The sequence below is a fragment of the Pogona vitticeps genome, chromosome 3 (assembly GCF_051106095.1).
Source record: "Pogona vitticeps strain Pit_001003342236 chromosome 3, PviZW2.1, whole genome shotgun sequence".
In the NCBI taxonomy this organism is placed as follows: Eukaryota; Metazoa; Chordata; class Lepidosauria; order Squamata; family Agamidae; genus Pogona; species Pogona vitticeps.
In genome coordinates this window covers 204887616-204910941 of record NC_135785.1, presented here as the reverse complement: position 1 = coordinate 204910941, position 23326 = coordinate 204887616, and the positions used below count along the sequence as shown (strand labels likewise).

General features: G+C 40.4%; 1 protein-coding gene across 1 annotated transcript in view; it reads left to right on the top strand.

The window, feature by feature from the left end:
• The window catches only part of HUNK (hormonally up-regulated Neu-associated kinase), a 70363-nt gene that overhangs the window by 38196 nt on the left and 8841 nt on the right, over window positions 1-23326 (top strand). Inside the window, exons 3-7 of the mRNA XM_020796282.3 lie at window positions 485-540; window positions 3349-3484; window positions 6131-6258; window positions 17717-17846; window positions 21057-21225. Of these exons, the coding sequence (XP_020651941.1) occupies window positions 485-540; window positions 3349-3484; window positions 6131-6258; window positions 17717-17846; window positions 21057-21225 (619 nt within the window). The remainder of the gene's footprint in view (window positions 1-484; window positions 541-3348; window positions 3485-6130; window positions 6259-17716; window positions 17847-21056; window positions 21226-23326) is intronic.

The following is a 23326-nucleotide window of genomic DNA, read 5'->3' as shown; positions in this document are numbered from 1 at the left end:
GACCAACCAACTTGCCTGTTTGTTTGTTTGTTTGTTTGTTTGTTTCAGATAGTTATTTGTATTGCTTATTTGTTTGTTCTGTTAATTCCTCACATTTATGCCCTGCTATCTTCCAGTATAGCTACTCCTCCCTTCACATCTATTGCCACAACAACCCTGGGAGATAAGTTAGACTAAGAGATTGACTGGTTCTATCCAGTGAGCATCATTTTTATTGTGGATTTAAACAAAGATCTCCCTAAACCTAACCCGCCATACTACTGACCATTATTCCATACTGTCTATATCATTCTTGTTCCAATCATATTCTATACCTGAATACTGTCTATATCATTCTTGTTCCAATCATATTCTATACCTGAAAACAAAGATTGTACCAGTAATTAAGTGAAGTAGAAAACAGCGGTGCTTAAGGAAATGTGGAAAATCTCAAATGTTAACCTGTTCCCATCCTCATTAAGCATATTTTTTAAAAATATTTCAGAGATCTGAAGATAGAAAATCTCTTGCTGGATGAAGAGAACAATATCAAGCTTATTGGTATGAAACATGTATGACTAATACTTCTGTAATGATATAAAAAGTACCTTATTGTCAATGTGACAAAATATAATGCTGGTTTGTGGAAGAATGATGTAAAAATAGTGAAGATCTTGTAATCTTCTAAGCATATGGAAAATATTACAACGAAAACTGATAAGCATTAATCTGTCACTGGAAATAAGTTGGCTTCAGTTAGCCTTGCTTACTTATAAAATTGGAGTAATAAAAGTTGTTTTCACAAGCGATAGTTGTGCTGTCTTTAAAAGAACAACAAAGGTTAATGCAATATGTAATGTGGAGAAAAATATTAATTATAACCATACAGTAGATTCAATTTTTTCTGTACCTCAGAATTGATGTAGAGTTAAAAATATGTCTGTTCAGCCATAGATCACCCCTGTCACCATTAAAAAATGCACCAGTGGGGCTCTTTCTTTTAGAATCATGCATTTTTAAGAATGGAAGCAGTGCTAACATTTTAGCATGCATAACTCAAGCCAACGTGATATCTTCAGAGACAAAACAAATACAGTAAATCAGAAGAGACTTTTGTGAAATCTTATATATTTGTGAATTATTTAAGGGTAGAAATAGACATTGCCCTTTGGCTTTTTATCTTGCGTAGTTTGGGAGACTTCTATTTCTGGTCTTTTTCCTATGCTGCAGTGATCTGAGCTTCTTAGTCAGACAGCATAAAGCAAAAGCTTTTTTCACAGGATAGTCAGTATGCTCATTTGCAAAACCAGATTGAGGGTTTCATTAAGAAAGCTTTTTAAATCACTCGTTCAATGGCCCCTTGATTGTGTAGCTGCTTTCCAGCTGCATTCAGTGCACTATTCGTCCACATTTGGCAGACCCCATAAATTAGTCATCTTCTTTCACTGTCTGTTTATACCTCCCATTACTTTTAGCTGTGGGCACTGAAAGGAAAATATTTCCCTTATAAAAACATCTGCTTATGATGCTTACACATTTATCTAGCAGCAGTGAATCTAAAAGGCATAGTCAAAGCCAGGTGACTGTTACTTCAAAAGAAAGGCTTCATCATAACCTCAGAGGTTATGCAAACTGTTGTCTAAAATTAGGGCAGAAAATAATGAATAGGAGGACACATGAGTGAATGGAGTGGGGTTTGGCATGAGATGTCTTCTGAATGTTTAAGTGGTGCAAATTATTTGAGGGTTTCAGTCTTTAAAACTAGACTGGAACTTTAATTGCTCCTTTTTTATTTAACTCCAGAATCGTTTTACACTTGTTCTTATTCATTCATGCATTCATTCAATTTTTATACCACCCATCTAGCAAATTAATACTCTGGGCGGTGTATAAAAAGTAAAGCTGCAATAAACTGTTAGACAGCAAAGAAGAACCCTTCTTCCTCCTCCACACATTCAGTCAATTGAGGAGAAGCTCACCAAAGGCCTCTTTTGAAAAACTTTGTTTTTAATTGTTTTTGAAAGGTGCAGAGAGAGGGTGTTTGGCCTAATGCCTATGGCAGGACATTGCATAAGGAAAGTGCCACAGCAGAGAAGGCCCAGCTTCTAGTTATTTTCAGGCCTCTTAAGGTGTTAATATTCATGGTGCATGGTCTCTGAGGGCTGGTCAGACAGATAGTCAAACGTGGGTGAAAACATTCTGACACATTGTGAAGTCCCAAACCTTTGAAGGCATTATGTTAGAACCCATACTTTAAACCTGGCGTGGAAGTAGGCTGGTAACCAAAGCAGGCTAATTGGGTTAAAAAAGTGGGAATAAATGATGTAGAAAGTTGCTTTGATTATCTTTTAACTATAGATCAATGAAATTATCTTTCCATACCATGTGACAACCTTGAAGGGTTATGTTGCTCTGAGCCTCAGAGAGCACCTAATGCCATTTCCAACAAACTGCAGATAGCTTAATTTAAACTAAATATCCTAATATTTTCACTTTGAGTAGTTGTACTTTCTACAGGAATTGTTTGGATTCAAGGCTTGTAAGAAATGATTATGATATTATTAATAAGAAAGGTTGACTTACCTGCTCTGGTATTTTCAATTGCAAACAGAAATTTAAGAGATATGTACCTGCCTTCATAAGGGTTTCATATTTAGAATAGTTTCCACTCTGAGTGAGTACACTTAATCCTCTAGTATAGCATCACATACCTTAGGGTGTTTTTACATGTTGACTTGTTGCGGGGCTCAAAGCCACTGGCACTTGGAGAGTAGTTCATATCTGACTCCATTTAACAGTCATACCTAAACTATACAGTGAAGGACAAAACTCCTTTTCTGGTTTGGAGATATACCATATCAAACCTTGGTTGGGTGCTCTCAGGAGAAGCATGATGCTAGGTACTTGGAAGAAGTTTGGGGTCTTGCCCTTAGAATCTAGACTCTCATGTCACACTGTCACTGAAGTGACAGCACCCTGTTGGGTTTAGGCTAGGGAGAACAGATTATTTTAACACATTAACTTAGATAAGCTAGTACTTCACTCTTCTTTCTCAGATGTTGTTTAAATATCTTGTCTATTTTCCATTGCCCTCACATCTATTTTATCTATTTAAGAAAAACATTATACTAGTCTTTTAGACAGTCCCACAATCATTTACGATTAACACAAGATACAATAAGAGTAACAAGATCTACACATACCATATATTATAAGACTTGAGGAAAAGGCTAAACTAGAAACAGAACCTCTATTTAGAAAAACTGAATAATGCTGAGAAAAACTTAGAAAAACTAAATAAAGCATGAATTTTGGGAATTTGTTCCCCTACTGTCATGCTTAAAGGTCCATTTATTTTCTTTTTCACAGACTTTGGCTTAAGCAACTGTGCGAGCATTTTGGGATACTCTGATCCTTTCAGCACACAGTGTGGCAGCCCAGCCTACGCAGCACCTGAACTTCTTGCAAGGAAAAAATATGGTCCCAAAATAGATGTTTGGTCCATGTGAGTTACTATAATTGAAAAAGCCACGTGTATGTCTGTTTTTGCCCTTTCTTGTTTGACATGTATCCCACCTTAGAAAATTGATGAACTGTTTGGAGACTAGAATTGTTAGCACCTGCATCACTTCAGCATCTGCTAAGAACCTTCTGAATGTACATTCAGTACAGTATGTTCTCTGCAGTGAGGGTTGTCTAGTGTGTATCATTTACTTTGGTCATGGAGATTGCCAAGCTGCCATCTATGAAGGCAGGGACCTAAACTAACCTAGAATCACTGGTGTGTTGGAGCTAGGGCTGCCAGGAACAAAATGCATGAACAGTGATGTCACCTGCCACCTACTTCTAAATTTCCTGCCCCCAAGCTTCGCTGACATTTTCAGATAGCACTGGATAAATGCATGAGGCATTGCTCACAGTATCTTGAAAGGTGGCAACAATGCATTTTTGTGAGCTCTTCATATTAGAACATTAGCCTTTTGGTGTGTCTTGCTGCTTAAAAGGGCAATTAAGACCCATTAGCTTTAGAAAGGGCCAGCTCCTGGTAGAGATGTAGATTGATAGAACTAGTTCATTCGCATGGATTAAAGCTGCCTGTATTTTTGGATTTTCCTTGTGGGCATTGTTACAAGGACTGTCATAAGCAATGCATGTACCCCAAAGTTTATTGTTATATCACTAACCAGGACTCAGAGTTCAGAGCATTATGACAAAACATAATGCTCTGAATTCAAATAATGCTCTGAAATCAAATTAATTTTATTGATTTCAACATTGTTGCAGTAGATATTAGTTCTACTTTTAAGGGGGCTTGGGGGTGCTGAAGATACTAGGTTTGCCAGTCATATACTGTATGTTGGAGCCTCATTTGCAGTATCTGCGCTGTGAGAAAATCCAAAGCTAAAAACTGTCATCGTGTTCCTTAACTGGTTATGGTCACTCCTCCACCTCAATCTGAGGCTGCAGAACGAAGGAGCTCTTACTCTGACATGAATTTAGAAAAAGAGAAAGCCACTGTTCTCCAGTTCTGCCCTTTAATATTCCCAAGCAGTAACATCCTCCACCACTTAATTTAAGGAAATATATAATTTTATTCATAGTGTGATCATCTAATAGGAATGCTTTATTTTTGAATATGGTGTATTGGTATATGCCTATTTAGCTCTTGGGTTTTTCCATCTGCTGTTTTATAAAACACCCATTTAGCCCTTGAGGTTTCACATCCATATGGTACTTAGAAGCAGCATGATGCAAGCCAGCACTATGTGTGGTCCATGTGTACAAGTAACGCAAATAGCCTTTAACACTACAAAAGATTCCTTCAAAGTCTCTTGTGGTTCTTGCTCCTCAGTATTATACAGCATATGGGCCCATCTCGAGTCTCCAAGTTATGTGTATGACTTTTAGTATTAGTCAGCAAAATGAGATTAACTTTCAGAGAAATCATTTAAATCGTTTAAATTCAGGAAACAATTAGAAGAGTTCACATTAGGAAAAATTCTTGTAGGATCAAATACATCTTTTTAGGCTGTGTGACATCTGAAGACCTATTCAGATGACAGGCACATTTAAAAATGTACTAAATGCAAAACTACTATAGGTTGTCACTGAAAAAATATAATTCCTTCTTCCACTGGCTAACATGTGCCCTCTTCACCTATGCCTTACGCAGTATAGTTGTTACACCACTGTGGAGGCAAGTTCATAGTTGGCTTCATCAGTATTGCTTACTTCCCAGCAGGTTTGACAATGGTGGCACAGAGGGTATGGCTGTGTTGAATATGATCCCACTTTCATGATCCCACCCTTTTTTTTTGTTTGGGACCTGAACATGACAAGTGGCTGAATTTTGGGTCATTGTGTATGGCTCCTCGGGTGAGTAGTCAAGATGTCTGCCTTTCAGAAATCTACTTTGACTTCTCACTTCGTGTATTCCACATCAAAACATTACTCTGAGGAAGTAAAATGCCCTTGTCTGACAACCAGTGGTTAAGACAAAAGCTATATTGTGATTGTTATGGTCCCATATGCAATCCCAGAATGACCCCACCCCCCCCCACTCCCAGTTAAAAGAACCTCAAGTAGCAATAAAATGACTTTTCCTTATGATGCCGTAGAGAGGGAACACTGGTCAACAGGCCATGTGAAGCACCAATGGTAGTTTTGTCTGCTCCTCTGTGTTCCACAGATAATAAACATGTGCTTGCAAAAGAATCTAACCAGCTACCAACTTGCTCCAACTGCATTTTGATGCTCCAGGTCTAGAGGTTTTTTGTTTTTGTTTTTTGTATTTTCTTATCATTTATTTATATACGCTCAAGAGACAGCTAGCTAGGAAAGCGATATTTTTGTGAGCCAATGTTATTTTACTTTATTCTACATAGACCTTGCTTTCAGACTTGGCTGTTACTAGCTGATTGTTTTGCAGTGACTTTTAATGAACTGCTGTTGGAACCTCATTTTCATAAGCACAATGTACATTTTCAGGGTTGCATTTTTCAGTCCCTTTAATTATTTTAGCACTCTGTACATACAAAATTTCAGATCTTGATACATGGACTACCAAACCTATTGTGTTCTTCACCTGTCTTGCCTCTTTCTAAGGCATTTGTTTGCTTGTCCTAATTCTTCACATCCAAACTTTTTCCAGTGGAGTGAATATGTACGCAATGCTGACCGGAACCCTTCCCTTTACTGTGGAGCCATTCAGCTTGAGAGCTTTGTATCAGAAGATGGTAGATAAAGAAATGAATCCTTACCCTACTCAGCTTTCCACAGGTAAATAAAACACTCCTTACAATACTGCCCCATTTGTTTACAAGTTTCATAATTAATGTTTTGCATTAAACTTTTGATTTCTGGTTGACAGGTTTTGGGCAACTGTATAATGGATTAACTAAATGAATAAATTTGACCTGAGTGATGCCACACTTGATTGGAGTTTCTTCTTCTTTTCAAATTAGGAGACTTATGGAGTGTAATTTTGCTGTCTTTATCGACACAGCCAAGCTATTTAGGAATAAACTTGACTTTTTTAAAATTTTGTTTCCATGTGTGAACCATTAAAACAATGATTGTTTAACCATCCTAGTTTTTCAAGCATTTCTGTGCATGAGTTGTTTTCAGGGACTCAAAAAAGTAAACAGAAGATTTCACTTTTACTTCTGGGGGGTTTATTTTAGCATGTGGTGATGGGTTTTTTTTGGGGGGGGGGAGATGTCATTGACTTTTGAAGTCATAAATCAGAGGATTGACACCTTCTGAAGGAATTACCAATAGGGTAATAGTTGGTAATTTTGACAAGAATACAAGTCACAAATACAGTTGCTTAAATTATTTCTCAAACTAACATGAGTTATGTTTGTTTGAGATTATGGCAGTATAGTCTTTACATTCTTACACATGCATTTTCCAAAGTTTGAGAATTAAGGGTTTAGACCTAAAGAATCTAGCTGTTATGGCATGTTACATAACATTGTAGATCAAGACTTGATTTAAAGCAACACATTCATGGACTGCACATTAAGTGACTCTTTGAACAGTAATTTAAGATGATATTTCTTGTTATCTCTTTTGTCTTGCATCAATAGGCAGCAGCAATTCTGTCTCTTCACAAATTTCCACATTACCTCTTTAGATTTTATTCGCTTGTTTGATTCTCAGAGGATAGTAGCAGACCATCAAATTTAAATTGGCAGTTTCCATAAAAATATGTCTCCTGGTTCTCTCTCTCTTTCTGTTTTCCATGGTACCAGATGCTCTGGTCTATATTACCCAGACTGCTTTAGGAGACAGAGTGCTAGAGTAGGATCCGGAAGAGCTGGTCTTGAATTCCTGCTTTCCTTACATATCCCACTTACCTTGAAGACCCTATTGGAGTCACTATAAGTCATATTAACCTGATAGCACAACAGGTTGGCCTGGATTGTATGAGAAGCCTGGTGAATATGAGAGGAGGAATAAGTTTACCACTGGGGGAAAAAACCTTCCATGGTGAGCTGACGTAGCCCAAGGGATGGGAAGAACAGAGATCAAACTAAACATTGGATTATGATCTAGAGCAGTGACGGCAAACCTTTTTGGGCCTGAGTGCCCAAACTGGGGGGGGGGGAACACAACAGCGGGCCATGGCGGCAGAACTGGAAGTGATGGCGGAAGGGGGAATCCCAGGCATGGAGGTGCCTCGAGACCCCACTCCAGATCCACTGCCACCTGCTCTGGATCCTGGCCCACTGCCTGTTGAAGAGCCAGCACCATGGCTGCAGCTGCCTCCACAGGTTTGGCTGCGGGGGGGGGGGAGTAGCAATCCGGTGACTTATAGCTTGTGTGCCCACAAAAAGGGCTCTGCATGCCAGCTGTGGTACGTGTGCCATAGGTTTGCCATCACTGATCTAGAGTAACAATAGCCATTGTCTGTCTGTTTAAAATATTTCTATGCTGCCTTTCTCCCCAAGAGGACCCAAGGCAGCTTATGATGATAAATCAAAAAAGAACTAGGCAGAAATGAAATTCTATGCACCCTTTTTGTAGTTATTTACTTTTCTGGATGACAGTGTTGATGCATATGCACTAATGAGGGTTACTGGTCCTGCTGATGAGTGGAGCTGCAGAGACAGGATTCTTTCACTCCCCACAGTGGGTGGAACAATGCATCTCAGGAGAGTGTTTCTGACTGCAAAGCCAACACCATATTCCCTGGTCTCATTCGATGGTTTTCCCTGCCAGAAGAATGAGAAGTTTTTTTTCTTTGACAGATCCCGAGTCTGGCAGTCTTGTCTCTTGCAGGGCAACAATGTCCATCTGCAGTCTACTCAGTTCCATGTCAATGACAGCTGTCTTGCGCACATCGTCTATTTCTTGCAGGTCGTTAGGAAAGCCGTAGTCAGGAAAGCCAGGGGTCATTGTCCGTACATTCCAGGTGCCCAGCTTTAGGGCAGAAGTGAAAGACAAATTCTACGACGATCTGGCAGCTACTATCAAAAAAGTCCCTGAAAGAGAGTCACTGTTCATTCTTGGAGACTTTAATGCTAGAGTTGGTGCTGATCACAATTCTTGGCCCACTTGTCTAGGCCGTTTTGGCATTGGAAAGATGAACAAAAATGGCCAACGCTTACTGGAGTTTTGCTGTTATTATGGTCTCTGTGTCAGCAACACATTCTTTAATACGAAGCTGCAACACAGAGTTTCCTGGAGACATCCAAGATCCAAGCATTGGCATCAGCTCGATTTGATCCTCACTAGACGTTCCAGCCTTCCTAGTGTTACGATCACACGCAGCTACCAGAGTGCTGATTGCGATACTGATCACTCCCTGGTGTGTAGTAGAGTAAAACTGCGAACAAAGAAATTGTATCACACGAAAAAGGAAGGAAGACCACGTATTGACATCAACAAGACTCGCGATCAAAGAAAAGTAAAGGAATTTGCCCAAGCACTCGAGGAAACCCTTCCAGGTCCCATCGTTCAGTAAATGCACCTGAACAATGGGAACACTTCAAGAACACTGTCTACAACACCGCCTTGTCCACCTTCGGCAAGAAGACCAGAAAGATGGTTGACTGGTTCGAAGCCCATTCGGAGGAGTTAATGCCAGCCATTGAGGATAAGAGAAGAGCTCTAGCAGCATACAAAGCCTGTCCTAGCGAGTACAACCTGCAAGCTCTTCGAGCCGCTCGTAACCAAGTCCAACAGGCTGCCAGGAGATGCTCCAATGACTATTGGCTTCAGCTCTGCTCTCAGATACAGATAGCAGCGGACACAGGTAACATCAAAGGAATGTATGATGGTATCAAGCAGGCCTTAGGTCCATTACAGAAGAAATCTGCTCCCTTGAAGTCTGCTACAGGTGTGATCATCCAGGACCGAGCACAGCAGATGGAACGCTGGGTGCAGCACTACTCCGAGCTATATTCCAGAAAGAATGTAGTAACCGAAGAAGCACTAAATAACATTGAGTGCCTGCCTGTCTTGGAAGAGCTGGACAGCGAACCAACCCTAGCAGAAATAAATGCGGCCTTGGCTTCCCTCACCTCCGGCAAGGCACCTGGAAGGGACAACATCCCTGTTGAAGTGCTGAAATGCGGTAAGGAGATCATCATCACCGAACTGTATGAAATCTTTTGTCTCTGCTGGAGGGAAGGTGGAGTACCACAGGACATGAAGGATGCAAACATTGTCACATTGTACAAGAACAAAGGTGACAGGGGTGACTGCAATAACCACCGTGGTATCTCTCTTCTTAGCGTTGTAGGGAAGCTGCTTGCCCGTGTTGTGCTGAAGAGGCTCCAGGTGCTTGCAGACAGAGTCTATCCGGAATCACAGTGTGGATTTCGAGCTAATAGATCCACCACTGACATGGTATTCTCCCTCCGACAGTTGCAGGAGAAATGCAGGGAACAACAACAGCCACTCTTAGTGGCCTTCATAGACCTTACAAAAGCATTTGACTTGGTTAGCAGGGATGGCCTTTTCAAAATACTTCCCAAGATTGGATGTCCACCTCGTCTCCTTAACATCATCAGGTCCTTCCACGATGGAATGAAAGGCACTGTAGTTTTTGACGGCTCAACATCAGATCCCTTTGACATCCAAAGCGGAGTGAAACAGGGCTGTGTCCTCGCACCAACACTTTTTGGGATCTTTTTTGCTGTCATACTGAAGCATGCCTTTGGAACTGCAACCGAGGGCGTCTATCTCCGGACTAGATCAGACGGAAAGCTCTTTAATCTCTCTAGATTGAGAGCGAAGACCAAAGTCCAACTGAAATGCATGCGGGACTTCCTCTTCGCAGATGATGCAGCCATTGTTGCCCACTCTGCTGAAGACCTCCAACAACTCATGAATCGTTTCAGCAAGGCCTGCCAAGACTTTGGACTAACAATCAGCCTGAAGAAAACACAAGTCATGGGCCAGGGTGTGGACTCACCTCCCTCTATTACCATTCATGACTTTGTGTACCTTGGCTCAACCATCTCTGACACCCTCTCTCTAGATGTCGAGCTGGATAAACGCATTGGGAAAGCAGCCACCATGTTCTCTAGACTCACAAAGAGAGTATGGCTCAATAAGAAACTGACAACACATACCAAGATCCAAGTCTATAGAGCCTGTGTCCTGAGCACACTCCTGTACTGCAGCGAGTCCTGGACACTTTGTGCCTGGCAGGAGAGGAAGCTGAACACCTTCCATATGCGTTGCCTACGACGAATTTTTGGTATCACCTGGCAGGACAGAGTTCCAAATAGAGTAGTCCTAGAACGAGCTGGAATTTTCAGCATGCATACATTACTGAAACAGCGATGTCTACGCTGGCTTGGGCACGTTGTGAGAATGGCTGATGGTCGGATTCCAAAGGATCTCCTATATGGAGAATTAGTGCAGGGAAATCGCCCCAGAGGGAGACCACAGCTGCGATACAAGGATATCTGCAAGCGGGATCTGAAGGCCTTAGGAATAGACCTCAACAGATGGGAAACTCTGACATCTGATCGTTCAGCCTGGAGGCAGGCAGCACATCACGGCCTCTCCCAATTTGAAGAGACCCTTGTCCAGCAGGCCGAGGCAAAGAGGAAGTCACAAAGGAAGCAAAACCAGGGAGCTGGACAGGGGACAGATTGGATTTGTCTTCAGTGTGGAAGAGATTGTAACTCTCGAATTGGCCTCCTCAGCCACACTAGACGCTGTTCCAAGTCCTCCATACAGAGCACGCTACCATAGTCTTTCGAGACTGAAGGATGCCTACTACTTTTCTGGATGTGTCACCCAGGCTAAAGCCAGTTTCAAACCTGGAAGTTTCAAAGGTATTTGAAATACTTGTATTGTGCCAGGACCTCCAGGGCAGCAGACCAAATTCACTGATGTATTGACTATGTGTCAGAGGATCTCTGCTGGAAGAGGACAAAGGTCCATCTAACTCAACATCCTGTTTTCTGCATTGGTCAAACTAATGCCTCAAGGAAGCTCACTAGCGGGGTAGACAGGAGCCACCTGGCATTCTTTCCAATAAGACAATATCTTGAAACTGGAATTCTGAAGATATCGGACTCCTGGTACTCCTAGTACCAGACGAGTCCGGAGGGCTCATGTCAATGATGGCTCCAAAGAAAGATGCAACACTCCCTTTTTCCTTCTGTGCCCAAACAGGATTTCTGAAGCCTGGATATGTCAAAAGCTGCCTTATATTGAGGTGGATCAAGTTGGTTTGTCAAGTTGAATATTGTCAGTACTATCTCTCAGCAGCTCTCTGTGATTTTAGAGGAGAGGACCCTTTTCCTTCTCCACCTGGTCATGCCAAAAAGACTCAAGCATGTGCTGTATCCCTGATATATATATATATGGGTCTTCCTCACACAGTGTATTGTAATTTATCAGGCCAAGTCCCATCCTGAGAGCCAGTGTGGTGTACTATATAGAGTGGTGATTAGGACTCAATTTCTACTCAGCATGGAAACTCACTAGGGTGTGACATTATTAAACCACTCCTTCCATATCTCACACACCTTAAAAACATATTAAGATTGCCATAATTTAGAATTAATTGGACGGCACATACGTAACAACTGGTCCATCTAAACAGTCTCAGACTGTTCCCCTGCATCTCCAATTAAACATATGTTTGATCGCGAAATATTCACAAAGGATTAGATCGCATACTTTGAGATAGTGAGTTACCTTTAGAAATCTGCTTTACTGCCCAACAAGTTTTATTTGCAAAGGGTTACAGTTTTCAGAAGGTAAAGGATGCATTAATAATCACTCTAGGTCTGTCTACAGAGCAAGCCTCATTGAGTTCAGGAGTGCTTAATGCCAAGCAAGAGAGTACAGGATTGCCGCTTCAGACTTGTTTTTTAAAGAAGGCTTTTCATAAATCTTTTCAGGAAATAAAGGCATTCTGCTATTGATTTTCAGTAGGAAAGATTCCAAAATTGTGGAACTTGTCTGTAACCTCAGACTAATTCATGGTTTCTCTTTTTCTTGACTGCTGAGTTTCAGATGTATTCCATCTGCAACAGGAAGATGAAGTCAGTATTAGTGGAATGCCTCCAAAGGAGTTGTTCATGCAGAGGACTAGAATTTCAGTGTCCACTCATCTTAATTTTAGACTTCTCTCTTCTCTGAAATTGCTTGGAGTGCAAGAATTGTATTCATGACGCATATATCCCAGATTATTTACTGCAGTGTATTTGGTTGTACTCCCAGCAACAGCCTCTGAAAAATGTACCCCAGTATTGTGAGTGTATGGTCTTCTAAATCAGCTCACAAAGAATTAACTGAAGTATTGGTATTGATAAATAGCACCTAATAATGTGTAATTAATATTCTGGAAATGTTATGTATCAGCCAGCAAACCAGATAAAAATGGTAGAACCTATGGTCAATCAAAATTATGCTTCAGTTGCTGTCTCTACAGCGTTGACTTGTTTCAAACAGGGAGTAAGTATCATAGACATCAGTTAAGCTGGAACTTCATATTATGATTATACTACAACTCTGTGTGGGAATTTCCTGTATTCCTTTTCTAGCCCTATAGCACATTACAAAAAGTATAGAAGGCAGTAATAAAATATAGGAACGTTATTATTTCCTGGGTTAACATACCTTTCGCCCCAAAATATTCACCACTTCCTCTGATCCACAGTTCCTCTTGTCTAACGTAGATTTAGATTGTTTGGTTGATGACATGCCTTGTGGTGCCCAAATGCTCTTAGGAAAAGTTATCTCAAGTATTTGTCATTTGAGGGACACTCAGACTCTTCATCCATAATGCACTAAGACACTAACCCTAAATATACTGTAAACCCTACTGGTTAGCACATTTCCAGACTTGCAGGTAATGGGATCAGAGAAACTGTCCATACAAGGCCGATATAAAGAACATACACTGTGACCTGTAGAAGGCTTAAGGGTTGGTCAAAATTGAGCATTTGTTCAACTTTTGTTGTATCCATGATACTAGTCAATGTCCCACTGTGCCCACACAACACAAGGCTGAAACTGTTATCAGTGAGTCATAGTGAGACAAAATTCCTTACTTCCTAGGTTTTTTTAATACAACTGCTGCGTAGTGGTATAGTTTTGCTCTATATTCTGAAATGTTCTATAAAAATTCTATGTATTAAAAAAATACCTAGAAAACTGAAAAGGGTCACCTAACTTGGAATCAACTTGACAGCACATAGTTATTGTTACTCTTATTTGATCATGTGGAGTCTAGTACTCTGTTCTGCAATGCTGATATGTACTCCCTCTCTCTCTCTCTCTCTCTCTCTCTCTCTCTCTCTCTCTCTCTCTCTCTCTCTCTCTCTCTCTCTCTCTCTCTCTCTCTTTCTCTGTGTGTGTGTGTGTGTGTGTGAGAGAGAGAGAGAGATGAAATCCTATAGATGTCTCTCTGCTGGTCAATCTTTACACCTTAGCACCTTTCCATCTATTTTGTAGTTATCATATTTCAGTATCAGCTGTTGCTGTTTTAAGCTTTTTAAACATTAATTTTGTGCTGAGGCCCATAAGCATTACAGTTTAAAATACTGAAATATCAAAAGCTATACCAAGCATTAATTTTGTGTTGTAACACAGAACTGAAAATCTGAAAGAAAGGAACATATTGTCACATGGTGAAATAGGAAAAATGTGAAGGCTTGATAGTAGTGGATAGGGGAGGGGGGAAGAGAGTGGATTGGCGGGGTTAGGGCAGAGAAGTCAGTGTCGGGAAGCAAGAAGTCAGGTGACAATTCCAGATTTGAGTGAACAGGTGATACCGGAACAACCAAGTATAATGAGCAACAGTTATTCTTCTCAGGCTTGGACATAAGTACTGGGAAGATCTATTCAAATTTGCAACCAAAAAAAAAAATACCAGAATGACCTAGAAATGTCTGGAGTCAATACCACTGTGTTGACAGGCTCTAAAAGACAAAGATAAAAGTAGACAGAAGAAGGTTCTTTAGAACAATGAGAGCATGTGAGAAAAGGAGTAAATATCAGGAAAAATTAAAAGTTTAGAATGTGGAATAGCAATGAAAAAGCACCAGGGAGACGGAATTAAAGGATGGAATGAAATTAAATTAAGATGGAAGTGGTCAAAGTACACAAAGAACTGGGTTAGAAGAAATGGAACAGAGAGCAAGATGGCTAAAAGAAGGAGGAGTAAATGAAGAAGAAAAGGAAGATCAGTATTGGTGTTCATGAAGAGACTACAAATTATATCTTAGACATGTTACTAAAATTTGTAAAATATGGATGGTGGTATTCTTTTTTATGGAGCTCAAGATTTTGGTTTCATGATTAACACCAAAAGAAATTACGTAGCTGAATTGCTTTTGACATTATGAAATGGGTGGGGGTTATGAGGATTAAATTAGTAGTTCCCAAACTTGGGTCCCCAGATATTCTTGGAAGCTTTCTCCTGGAAGCCCTCACCACTGGCTTTGATGGCAAGGGTTTCTGAGAGTTGCAGTCCAAGGACATCTGGGGACCCAAAGTCAGTAACCACCAATTTAAATATACTGAGGGCATGACCCTGGGTACTTTAAAGGATTTATGCTTTATTTTCTGAAGCTGATTGGTTTTTGCTTCCTTCTTAAACCAAATAATCTCCCAAATCTGATTTTCATAAGACAATATGATGTTGTTCCTCGTTTCACAGATATTTAGAGAAGACACAGCTTCTAATCAGAGTAGGGAACCTTTTTGTCCCAGAATGTCAGTGAGGTACTCCCACACTCGGGCCACATGTTGGCTCCAATTTAGAGTGATTATAGTTGCTTGTACTAGGATAATGGTGACCAGGACATTTATCAGAAGTTGAGTATACATCTGTCCCATGGATTTGTGGTTTGCACTATTTCTGTCTTCTATGTACATTGTGCATATGGGCAGGATCAGTATCAAAGCAAAGTGCAAGAAAAGTGATTCATCCTTCCTACTCCTGTAAGCACTAGTGGTTTTTGAACTGAGCAAGAGGGGTGCATCACCCCAAAATGGTATAGAAAGGGGCCCTCCTTCCTCAGTTTGCAAGCCAGTAGTAGTACATTTTATATAATTCTACCAGAGTAAGAATCAAGGAATGTACCTGTGAAGCTACACATTGGTAAACTTTACATCCTTAAAGCAAATCAGCCTTACTGAAGGGCCTGTATTTCTGCAATTGTTATTATTTTACTTGCTGAGGCATTTGCCTTAGCGGAAATAGTGCACCTTTTGGTCTTTTGTACCTTTGCCATGAACACTAAAGCACATTTTCATTGTGCCTCAATAGGGTATGTTTTACTGTGCTGCCTTCAGATATGATACTGGCCAAATCAGGATTACTTAACATATTACAGTTTGTGTTCATGGGCCTGTGGCAGCAGATATGGTATTTTGCATTCCTCCATATCTCTAAAAACTGTGGTTGGTGTCTCTAGAGGTGTTTCATATTCAGGTTGTCAGACCAGGCATCCTTCAAATTCATTTTATCCTCTTACTGTTTAAGTAGCAACCAGGACTTGTCTTTCCACTACCAAAAGACCACAGTGGGGAAATAAGGATTTTGATGTGGAAAGGAGTGGGATGTATAAGCGAGGCCATTTCAAGAGAAAGGAGTTGCCCAGTAAATCATGATTAAGTGCTTTCTATACAGCACAGCATCTGTTCTAAACATCTTGTACGAATCATATTTCTGAGGAACTAGATTTGGGGGACGTGGTGGCGCTGCGGGCTAAACCGCAGAAGCCTGTGCTGCAAGGTCAGAAGACCAAGCAGTCATAAGATAGAATCCACGCGACGGAGTGAGCTCCCGTCACTTATCCCAGCTCCCGCCAACCTAGCGGTTCGAAAGCATGCAAAATGCAAGTAGATAAATAGGGACCACATTTCACCAGTCTCTGGCCGGCATCTTCAGAGGACAGCACAGAGTACTGCCCTCTGAAGATGATGGCCACAGAGACTGACAAAACGTTAGGAAGAACAACCTTCAGAACACGGCCAAAGAGCCCAAAAAACCCACAACCAATAGGATTTATCTCAGTAGATTTGGAGATCACAATCCTTCTGATGTTCAAATACTGTTTCCCCCCCTCCTTTAGACAGGGTTTAAAGTGACAGAAGAAAATACTAGACTTCATTTTAAGTGACAAATGCATATATAAAGAACATTTTAAAAAACACGAATAAAGTATCATAACTACTAGCTTAAAATTTACCAACTGGATGAGCAGTTTAAGTAAAAAATTAATGTCCTTGTCTCCGTCATTCAGGAGTTATCGCCACTGATGTCAAGAGGACTTACATTTAAGAACATATTGCTTAGAATTACAATTTTAAGATTCTTATCTTAAGTATATAGTTAAATACTTTTTTACTATTTAAAGAAGAAGAGCTAGTCTAAAAGAGTGAATTATTGAGCACTGACCTGGAAAGGGAGAGGTCAGGTGCATTCATTACACTATTTCTCATAGTCATTTCCCATGTGTTATTTACAACTATAGTGATCTACTTCACATGGTAGTTGTAGGGTGGAGTAATGGCTAAACACTGTGATGTGCAGCAAAACAAGGGTCCTATAAATTATAAATGGTAAATCAGATATTCTTCTGTATTCCTATCTCGACCTTAGATATTGAAGTTGTCTTTGCCAGTAGAACAGTCTTTTTAGTTGACTAAAGCTGCATTTGGTCTGCATCCACAGTGCTTTCTTTTGTAAAAAGCAACAAATGGATTTCATTCTGGACTTGGAGAGAGGCACCTGAAGTTGACATTATATGAAGAAATTTGGGGGGGGGATGGGACTTTTTTTTTTAAATGTACAAAGTATAACTGGAGGTGTAATGCAAAAAAGTAATGTAAAACAGAAGAGCCCCCACTGTTCCTTTTACTACCATGATCAGCTTTTTTTTCTCCTGGCTGTAGCTCAGCTTCTTTCTGGACTTTTACTGTTGGTTGCAGTCTCAGTGAAACAAATAATCTAAAACTATCAAGCTATTAAAGCTGTGGGTAATTGTTAAACTAATTAAGACCTAATTCAGTTAAGTCACCAAGCTAATTATGTTTGGGCCTTGTTGAGTTTAAAGTTATTGGCTCGGCTAAATTAATTTAAAAGAATTAGTTTATTCGTACCTCTGGCTGTAAGACTGTGTATAGTCTTGCCAGTGAAAATCTGCTGACAAATTTTCAGTAAAGTTAGTTGCCCATAATTTTGAAGCTACCAAATTGTTAAATTGCACAATAGATGACACTTTTTCTCCCTTCAATGTCTTTGCAGCAGCTGTAAGCTTCCTGCGATCTCTGCTAGAACCAGATCCTGCAAAAAGACCAAATATTCAGCAAGCTTTAACAAATCGTTGGCTTAGTGAGAATGGCAAACCAATGAATAACGTCACCTATCCCAACAGGTAAGAAACAAAACACAGATTATATTGAAAGGCAGTTCTGCTAACATGGAAAAACTCCACTAATATCATGGGGAATTGTGCAAATTATTAAAGATTGCCCAAGTCTGCCTATCTTTCTTTTGTTTCTCTGTGCAAGAGAATAAGCTGATGGTGCTTCATTCTGAGTGTGGAAACTTATCGTAAGTCCTAAGGACAAGGACGTTCTGCTCAACTATATTCTGAATGTGGTTACTTTTTATATGCTTGGGAACTGCTGGATCGTTCAGTGATTTAGGTCTCTGGCTGCAGAGCCCAAAGTCAGGAGCTCAATTCCCCTCTGTGCCTCCTTGACAGGGACTGGACTCAATGATCCATAGGGTCCCTTCCAGCCCCACAGTTCTAAGATTATTATTAGTGTTGTAAATTATCAGAAAATGCTTGTTTGTTTTTGAAGAGCCCTCCCTAATGTCATGCTATTGGTACATGCATGACAGAGCTTGCAAAAAAGAAGACATTTTGAATAAGACCTCTCAGAATCCCCTAGCCAACATGGCTAGTAGTTGGTGCATTTAGGGATTGGCTATGCTGGGTGGGGGATCCTGGGACTGTAATCCAAAAAAATCAGCTTTTCTGAGATTTAATGCATAGAGATGCTGCCATGTACATTCCTCTTTTCATACTGCTCCTGAGAACTGCAATTTGATCACTTCATGGATGAGTGTCGGATCTCTGGAGCAGCCACAGACAAGTCACATTGCTTTCCTGGTGCCTTCATCCCAGCCTCTTGGTGTGGAGGAGGATATTTCCCAACCTCAGAAAGGATTCTGTGAGGATAAAAACCTTTAATAATTGTGAGGTGCTAGTTACTATGGTAATGAAGGTTATGTAACACATGGATGGATATTAATACAACAGAGGAGGCTGGTACCTTTTAAGCTTCTAGTTCAGACTTTGTGATGAGTATAAACATGATTGTGATTACCAAGACATTCACAGGAGGCTAGCAAATGTGTGCAGATGTACATGGAACTGTAGAAGAAAAATAATTTCCCTCAATCTAGGCAGCAGTTGTGGAAGAGTAGTTCTCCTCAGGATCCTCTTCCCACCTACTGTAATTCCAAGAACTGGGCAAGCACCCAACTGTCACTCTGATAGTGGAGACAAGTTCCATCGGCAGAGCCAGGAGAAAGAAAATTCCCCTTTACTTGGCAGTCCCTTGCACACTCTCAGAATCTGTTTCAGATGGATAACCTCCAGAGCAGACATTATAAAGTGGCACAAAGGACGGCAGGAATGGAAACAGAAGGAGAAATTCCTGTTGCACACTTGGAAGTTTGCTAACACAATATTGGATCTCAGCCTTTACCAACTCTCATGATAGCTGGTGTATATATATATATATTTAAAGTCCATGTTAGATTTTAAACACACATTTAATGTCGTTTCTGGGTGGGCCCAAAGTCAAAACAAATCAAAAGTGGGTTTCTCAGGAAGAAGGCACCATTCAGCTCCATGGCGAACTGCTTCTGTAGGATTTAATATAATTTTCATGTTTGTTTATATTTTGACCTTCCTCAAAGGAGCTCAGGGTGTCCAACCATCTACTGGGAAACATACATTTAAGGTCACCAGTTACAAATACCTGAAGTTACTAATGATGAATAACTAAAACCCGGTGTTAAAATATGTAGTAGAATACAGTAAGAACAATACAAACAGATAAAATCAAATACCACATATATCTAAAATCTCTTGAAAATAAGTATGTTTTCAAGAGGCATCTAGATGGTGAAAGGTGAAGGACAACCAAATCCCTCATGAAAGGGAACTAGTACCTATGCTTATTTCTTCAGTTATTTTATTGATGTAGTTGCTATTCTTATGCACCACAGTGATGCATCGGTAAAAGTATAAGGGGAAAGTGCAAGGTTACAGCAACATTTTACATGAAAAGAGTTCCCAATGGCATTTTTAGAAGTTGCTGTCATTAGAGTAATTTTTCTAAAGACAAGTAATTACTGGCATTTTGCTACAGTGCAGAAAGAAACAATCTCCTCAATATTTTTAGTATCTAGAAGGTAGAAAAATTCACCAAGAAAGAGTTGCATTGTCCATTGGTATTTGTAGGAGTTATTCCTGTGTTAAATAAGAAGGAGGAAGTACTAATCCTGATTTTCAAATACAAGGCATAATTCAGCCAAAGCTGAGCATCTTTTAAGTCACTGCTTTGGGAGACTTGGCAGATGCTTAATTTCTACCCACTGAATTGCTTAATTCTTTCAGATTTAAAGCGATTGGATTTAGAAGTGATTCATTCAGTGTAGCTGGATTATGCTGACAGGCTTTGGATGTACTCAAACCCATTTCGTGCGTAAGAACATATATCTGTAAACTGTCCTCAGGAGAGTTTTAGTTAGGCAGTGAGTAACTATTTTAATAAAAACAGTTGACAATACGAAACAGAAATATAAGCCAGTTTTGATAGCATGGCCTTAGATGATGGTGCTGAATGTTTATTTTTAAAAAATCACTTAATTGCATGCAGTATTTATGATGCACTGGCCACAGTTTCAGAGGCCATGCTTACTGTGTTAGGGTTTTGTTCTACATATACAGAGACTATTATATACCTGCTGATTTATATTTTCTGGATGCAGCTCACCTTGTGCTTGGCTTACCTTTTACTAGTGAAGGTAGCCCCGTTTTGTTCAGTCACTCGCCCTCACATGTGAGATAGAAAGTAGGGACACCTCTATGTTTGTCCACATCACACCTCCACACAGGCTGACACCCTTATTATGCAGACACCTGCGTAATCAGATTTCTGTATTGTACAGGAAGGTTATTTTCATGGAATAGGTTGCTCCCTGCAGATATTTCCCAAGATGGATGTATTTCTAGGAGAGATAAACTTAGTGTGATAGTATGGAACCCTTCTTTTTAATCACGTGGTGGGTAGAATACTGAATAGCACATACCATGTTACATTATTTTAAAAAGGGTGTGCAGATTTTAAAAATAAAATAGTCAATAACTTCAACAACTTCTAGAATTCTTTTTTGGAAATAGTGTAGTTTTCACAAGGTCCTCAATTTGGTTAGATCTACATGTTTCTTTTTTACACTCATAGATTTATAGGATGTGCCTCTTTGCCACCTTGTTTAGTGAAAACTCTGATGACGTTTGTCCTGTCAAAGAGAAAACAACTCGTTTCCATATCTTTTTATGTAGGATTCACATAGAAGACATGAGCCAAAGTGTCCTGCTCTACATGACTGAAAAGCTTGGCTATAAGAACAGTGATGTGATCAATACTGTCCTCTCTAACAGGGCTTGCCACACTCTTGCCATCTATATCCTGCTTAATAAGAAGCTAGAACGCTATGTGGCAAGTCTGAGAGTAAGTATGGCTTAGATTTACCATTCCTGAAGTGGAACAAAATATCTGGCGTAGCCAGTTCAGAGTCAAATGAATTATACATTTAATCTGTTGTTTGAAGCAGGGTATCTTTACATGCTGAAAGCTCTCTGTTGATCCATGGCACATGTTAGTCATAATATGCTGTCATTCAGCTCTGTCTCCTACATACTGATAAGGTTTATTTTTCAATTGGTCACTGGAAAGTAAAAACACAGACTTAATTTGCCAGTCTGATTGGCTAGACCCCCATCTTGGAGGAAATTTTGTTATGGGAATAAAAAGCTATCTAATTTGTCTGTCAGCATGCTCAGAACCAAATTATTTATAAGAAGGTTTTACTGAATTTAATATATATTATTCCTAAGAAAATATGCATGGGATTTTAAACTTCACCTTTTAGACACAAAGCCTATGACACAAAAGGCTGAACTATATCCTAAAACAATCTTTATATCACAGTTTTATTGTAGCAAAAGAACAAAGATGTGATCTCTATGTTAGAACAAGCCAAGGAAACCTAGTGATTCTAGCTTCTTTGTTAATTTAAAATTGGCACTGAGAAATAAAACCAAATTGTACCATTTCTTGACCTGTTTTGGATTTCTTGGCCTGCAATGTAAGCCATTTAAACCAACAAGTTATCTTGCTTCTGATCTCATGCCATAAGTGTGCTCTCTCCCCCTTAAACACAGGTAATTGTCCCATTCTTGGCATTCACTTCCTACAAAGAGATCAGAAGAACTTCCATTTCTGTTCTGTGTTTTTAATTTTTTTTATTTTGCATAGTCAGTACTTTATGGAATCAGGTACAGTAATTACAAATGGAGCCTATAATGCAATGTGATGTATCATCATCATCTCTGGCTGATGTACTTCTGTTTAGGATTCCAGGCTACCATGCCATCCGTCAGGATACTGTAAAGCTGTGCAGCTAGACTAAACTAGGGCATTCTATCTCCCATGTTTTGTCCATTGCTTTCCTTTTCTAATTGCCATGCAATATTCCACAGCTCCTGATTCTACTCAGGGCTCACTGGATTTTTAGTTTTGCTTTTTATAAAGGTCTTTTCTTCAGGTATGTTGACACCTCTCTAGTGTCACAGTAGCCCCACTGGGATTTTAGTTCTATCAGTACTCACCACCTGAGTTCACTGTTAGAAGGAATATTACTTGTTACTTACTCACCCTAGGGAGTGCCAATTACTCTTGTGAGTTTTTATTTGGTAAACCATTTAACTGATTAGAAATTAATAAATTTGCATTTAAAGATTATGCACATATGTTTGGCAGCAAATATAATGTTAATATTCACTACATTTACTTGTGTGAGAGGTACCATATTTTTCGTTCTATAAGATGAACTTCCTCCAAAAAAAGGGGGGGGAGTCTGCGTGTCTTATGGAGCGAAGCTGGCGATTTCACCCCCACTGACCCCGTGGGGGGGAGCCTCCCAAGGGTCTGAGCCTGCCTTCTAGGACCCTTGTGAGGCTCCCCCCCACCCCCTCACGGGGCCAGCGGGGGCAAAATCACGACCTTCCAGGACCTTTTCTGAGGCTTGGAAAGGCTCAGAAAGGTCCTGGAAGCTGGTGATTTCACCCCCACTGGCCCTGTGGGGGGGGGGGGTGGGGAGCCTCACAAGGGTCTGAGTCTGCCTTCCAGGACCCTTGTGAGACTACCCTCCACCCCCCCATGGGGCCAGCTTCCAGGACCTTTCTGAGCCATTCCAAGTCTCAGAAAAGGTCCTGGAAGGTCGCGATTTAGCCCCCCGCTGGCCCCATGGGGGGGAGCCTCCCAAGCGTCCTGGAACACATCCTAGGACCCTTTGGAGACTCACCCTGCGGGGCCATAGGGAGCAAAATCACCACCTTCTGGGACTCCTTTGAGGCTTGGGAAGCTTCAGAAGAGTCCCTGAAGGGGCAATTTTGCTCCCTTTGGCCACTAGGGGGGCAGGGTGAGCCTCCAAAGGGTCCTAGGGTGTGTTCCATAAGACAGACCTCTCCATAAGGCTCACCAAATTTTTAGGAGAAGAAAACATTATTTTTTTCCTGTTTTCTTCTCCTAAAAAATTGGTGCGTCTTAT